At 46.2% G+C, this 3,487-nt stretch overlaps 1 protein-coding gene across 1 annotated transcript in view; it reads left to right on the top strand.

Moving 5' to 3' along the window:
* LOC108244673 (serine/threonine-protein kinase 32C-like) overlaps positions 1-3,487 on the top strand; it is a 28,561-nt gene that overhangs the window by 23,994 nt on the left and 1,080 nt on the right. The window contains exons 3-4 of the mRNA XM_017431066.2: positions 2,595-2,632; positions 3,115-3,204. Coding sequence (XP_017286555.1) covers positions 2,595-2,632; positions 3,115-3,204 — 128 coding nt within the window. The remainder of the gene's footprint in view (positions 1-2,594; positions 2,633-3,114; positions 3,205-3,487) is intronic.

Genomic DNA, 3,487 nt, shown 5'->3' with positions numbered 1-3,487 from the left:
ACCAGTGAGGTGGACCCAGTGAAGGGGGTCCCACCCGGTACCAGTGAGGTGGACCCAGTGAAGGGGGTCTAACCCGGTATCAGTGAGGTGGACCCAAGTCCAACCTGGCACCAGTGAGGTGGACCCAGTGAAGGGGGTCCAACCCGGTACCAGCACGGTGGACCCGATGACGAGGCGGGCGGGTGTATTTCCTGGTTTTTATCGTCAGTTGCAGAAGGAGGGGACTAACAGCTGCCGTCTCCATCTGCAGTCTGTTGTGGTTCAGGAGCTGCTTCTTCACACATGATTGAATCCAGCCTCCCTGATGTGTATCTGCAGCTATTTTTAGGCTCCCAGGCAGAGGTATGTGCTGTATAAATACACGCATCACTACACCTCCCACCGTCCTCACAGGGAGACGGATCTTTCTGCTTCCTTAAGTTGATGTACTTTAAGAAGCAGGATGTTACAGTTTTATATGTTTTAGCGTCAGTCTGATCTCTGCACAACAGGAAACGGTTCTGATGGCAGAGATGAACATTTCATTGATGTCATTACCTGCAGATTATTTGATGTTTAACAGCTTCTGTAATCTGATCTCCTCAGCTCCACGGGTTTGTTCCAGCTTTATGTGGTTGACAGAAGGATAATATACAATTATTTTGTTGCACCAACCGAAGGAAGAAGGGTCTGTGGTCGCCTAGCAACAGTCAGCTGTCACCTTGCCCAAGGAGGTAAAATTAGTCATATTAAAGGAAGGGAAGTAGGACCGGAGAATTCCCTTTTCCTCTCGTTTTCTCCCCGAGGTTTCCTCCTCCTGCTTCCAGAAAGCAGCTCTTTCAGTGTTTCTGTTCATCTGGTTGTTCTTTTATTCTTCCAGCAAAATGAAGTAAACGTTGAGTAAACGCAGACAGATTGTCTCTGGTATCCGAGCCAGGACTCCACCTGTGAGTGTGCATGTACCCCCCTCCATCTTTGCGCTGCTGGATCAGCCTCCCCCCTCCTCCCCCTCCAGTTCTGGCAGCTTTTAGCTCCATCCACACAGTAAACCTGCTTGGCGGTGCAGAGCTGCGTCTCTGGGCCTCATGTGTTCTTCCATGGCAGCGTAATGTGCAGCAGGATTTAATAAGTCGTGTACGCTCCGCTAATTGCCCGTGGAGAGCTGGGAGGGCTGGTGAAAGTCAGGATGTGTGTGCACCTCTGCGTGCACGACTTCCCTGTGGAACAAACCTGTGAGATCCTCCAGGTGTTCGCCAGCATCCTCATTGCCTCTGGCAGCGTTTGAAACGCTCACACACACACACACTCACACACACACACACACACACACACACACACACAAATATTGTATCAACATTTAGTTCACACATACATCAGCCTGCAAACACCTCCTACTCCATACTCCTGCTCTGGTCCTCCTGACCACAGATGATGACAGATTGTCTCAGAATGTGTTTATAATTGAACTGAAGAGGCTCCGCCCACATGGCGCTGCTTATTTACAAAAACAGACATTCTGCTGCAGAACAGACTTTTAAAAACTCAGCTGTGGGTGGATCCAGATGAACTGAAGATTCGGTTCTTTCTGTAGCCGTTTTATGTGGTTCAGCTGGGGGGGGGGGGGGTCAGGTAACAGTCGGTCAGATTCACCTGAAGGTCTTTTCCTCACTGAGCTGTGACTGTTGGACAGTAGATGGTAAAAATACTTACAACTGCAGGAAGATGCATGAACCTTCCACTGCAGTCTGAACTGGTTTTCATGTTGGATGGCTTCTGAAACTGAACACAGGTGTGACCCACAGCTGGTTCCCAACTCAAACCAGGCAGCTGTGAGCAGCTGTGAGCCTCTGTGGCTCTCGGGAGGAAGAAGAGAACCTCATAAACTTAACAGACCTTCTGGAGACCTTCTGTCATGTGCAGGAGGAGTGGACCCAGAGTTTAGACTCATAGTTGCAGAACTGTAACTAAACAAAGAGCTGATGTAGCAGCAGAGACTAAACAACAACAACTCTCAACTCAGGGCAAACCGGACTGAACATGACAGCAAACGATGACCCAGAGGTTGAGAAGAAGAACACCAGCTGGTAAAGGCTGAGGGGGACTGGGATGTGGACACAGGTGATCTGATCAGCAACAAGGAACAGGTGTGGGTGTTAGAGGCGAGTGAAGGCACAGGATGAAGACTACACACATAGATATAAATAAACCTAATACACAGGAAAAAACAGAATTACAGAAAAACAACAAAACGATAAACCTGAATACAAAAAGAAACTTAAACAAAAACTAAATCCTGACACATTCTGAGACCTCCTGCCTTTTGTTTTCAGCAGCAAGGGATGATAAAAAGTTAAAACAAGTTTTAATTTACTGCATCTCTGTTTGGATAAAAAGAAACATATTCAAAGTTTATTTTTTAACTTTTAATTGCTAAACATCGAGGAGTCGAGCGAACCTTCAGATCGTCTTTCTGAAGACGGGAAACAAATCATTCACAAAAAACAACTTTTTATTTTAACAGAAAGTTGCAGAATTTATGACAACATCTGGATTTGTTCGTCATCTACGTGTTTTTAGTCTACATTTTGATTTACAGGACTTTTTTTATCTTTCAGAGACGTGAAGCCCGACAACATCCTTTTAGATGAACAAGGTCAGAAAATCTGTCATTTGTTTTATATGATGCTTTTAGCTTTCAGCTAGTGTTTTCTGCATTTAGCTAGTGTTATGTTGCCTTTAACTTTAACCTTTTTGCTTCTTTTAGCTTTCAGCTCATGTTTCTCTGGTGTAGTTTAATCCATCCTTCATGGTTTTTACTCTAAAGAACAAAACGACTCGACTCGATACAATCCCACCTCCGGATCCTCCGGATCCTCCTCCTCTCAGTCCCAGCAGTGGAAGCTGAAAGTCAGAGGCAGCACGGGAGCACGTTACCGTTCTCCTAAATGTTATTTTCATCTTCAACTCAGTCGTGTAAACAAGTCCAATATTCTCACCCCAGAATAATCCCATCATTACTAATAAGACGAATCAGCAGCAGAATGAGTCAAAATGATTTGGCTGAAAATAACGAGGTCTCGCTGATCCAGGTCTTCAAACGTGTCTTTAAAACAGGTTCTGTCTTTGCATTTTCAGGTCATGCTCACCTGACAGACTTCAACATAGCAACCATCATAAAGGATGGAGAGCGAGCCACGGCGTTGGCTGGAACCAAACCCTACATGGGTAACACTGACCCGCTGATCCACTGACCCGCTGAGACAAGTCAGAAACACAGAGTCTGACGAGTCCCTTCAGCTCTGATGTCTCTGTGTCCCTTCAGCTCTGATGTCTCTGTCCTTTCAGCTCTGATGTCTCTGTGTCCCTTCAGCTCTGATGTCTCTGTGTCCCTTCAGCTCTGATGTCTCTGTGTCCTTTCAGCTCTGATGTCTCTGTGTCCTTTCAGCTCTGATGTCTCTGTCCCTTCAGCTCTGATGTCTCTGTGTCCTTTCAGCTCTGATGTCTCTGT

Source organism: Kryptolebias marmoratus, linkage group LG2 (assembly GCF_001649575.2).
Source record: "Kryptolebias marmoratus isolate JLee-2015 linkage group LG2, ASM164957v2, whole genome shotgun sequence".
In the NCBI taxonomy this organism is placed as follows: Eukaryota; Metazoa; Chordata; class Actinopteri; order Cyprinodontiformes; family Rivulidae; genus Kryptolebias; species Kryptolebias marmoratus.
Note: the sequence above shows the minus strand (reverse complement) of the source record. Positions and strands in the feature narration are given on the sequence as shown.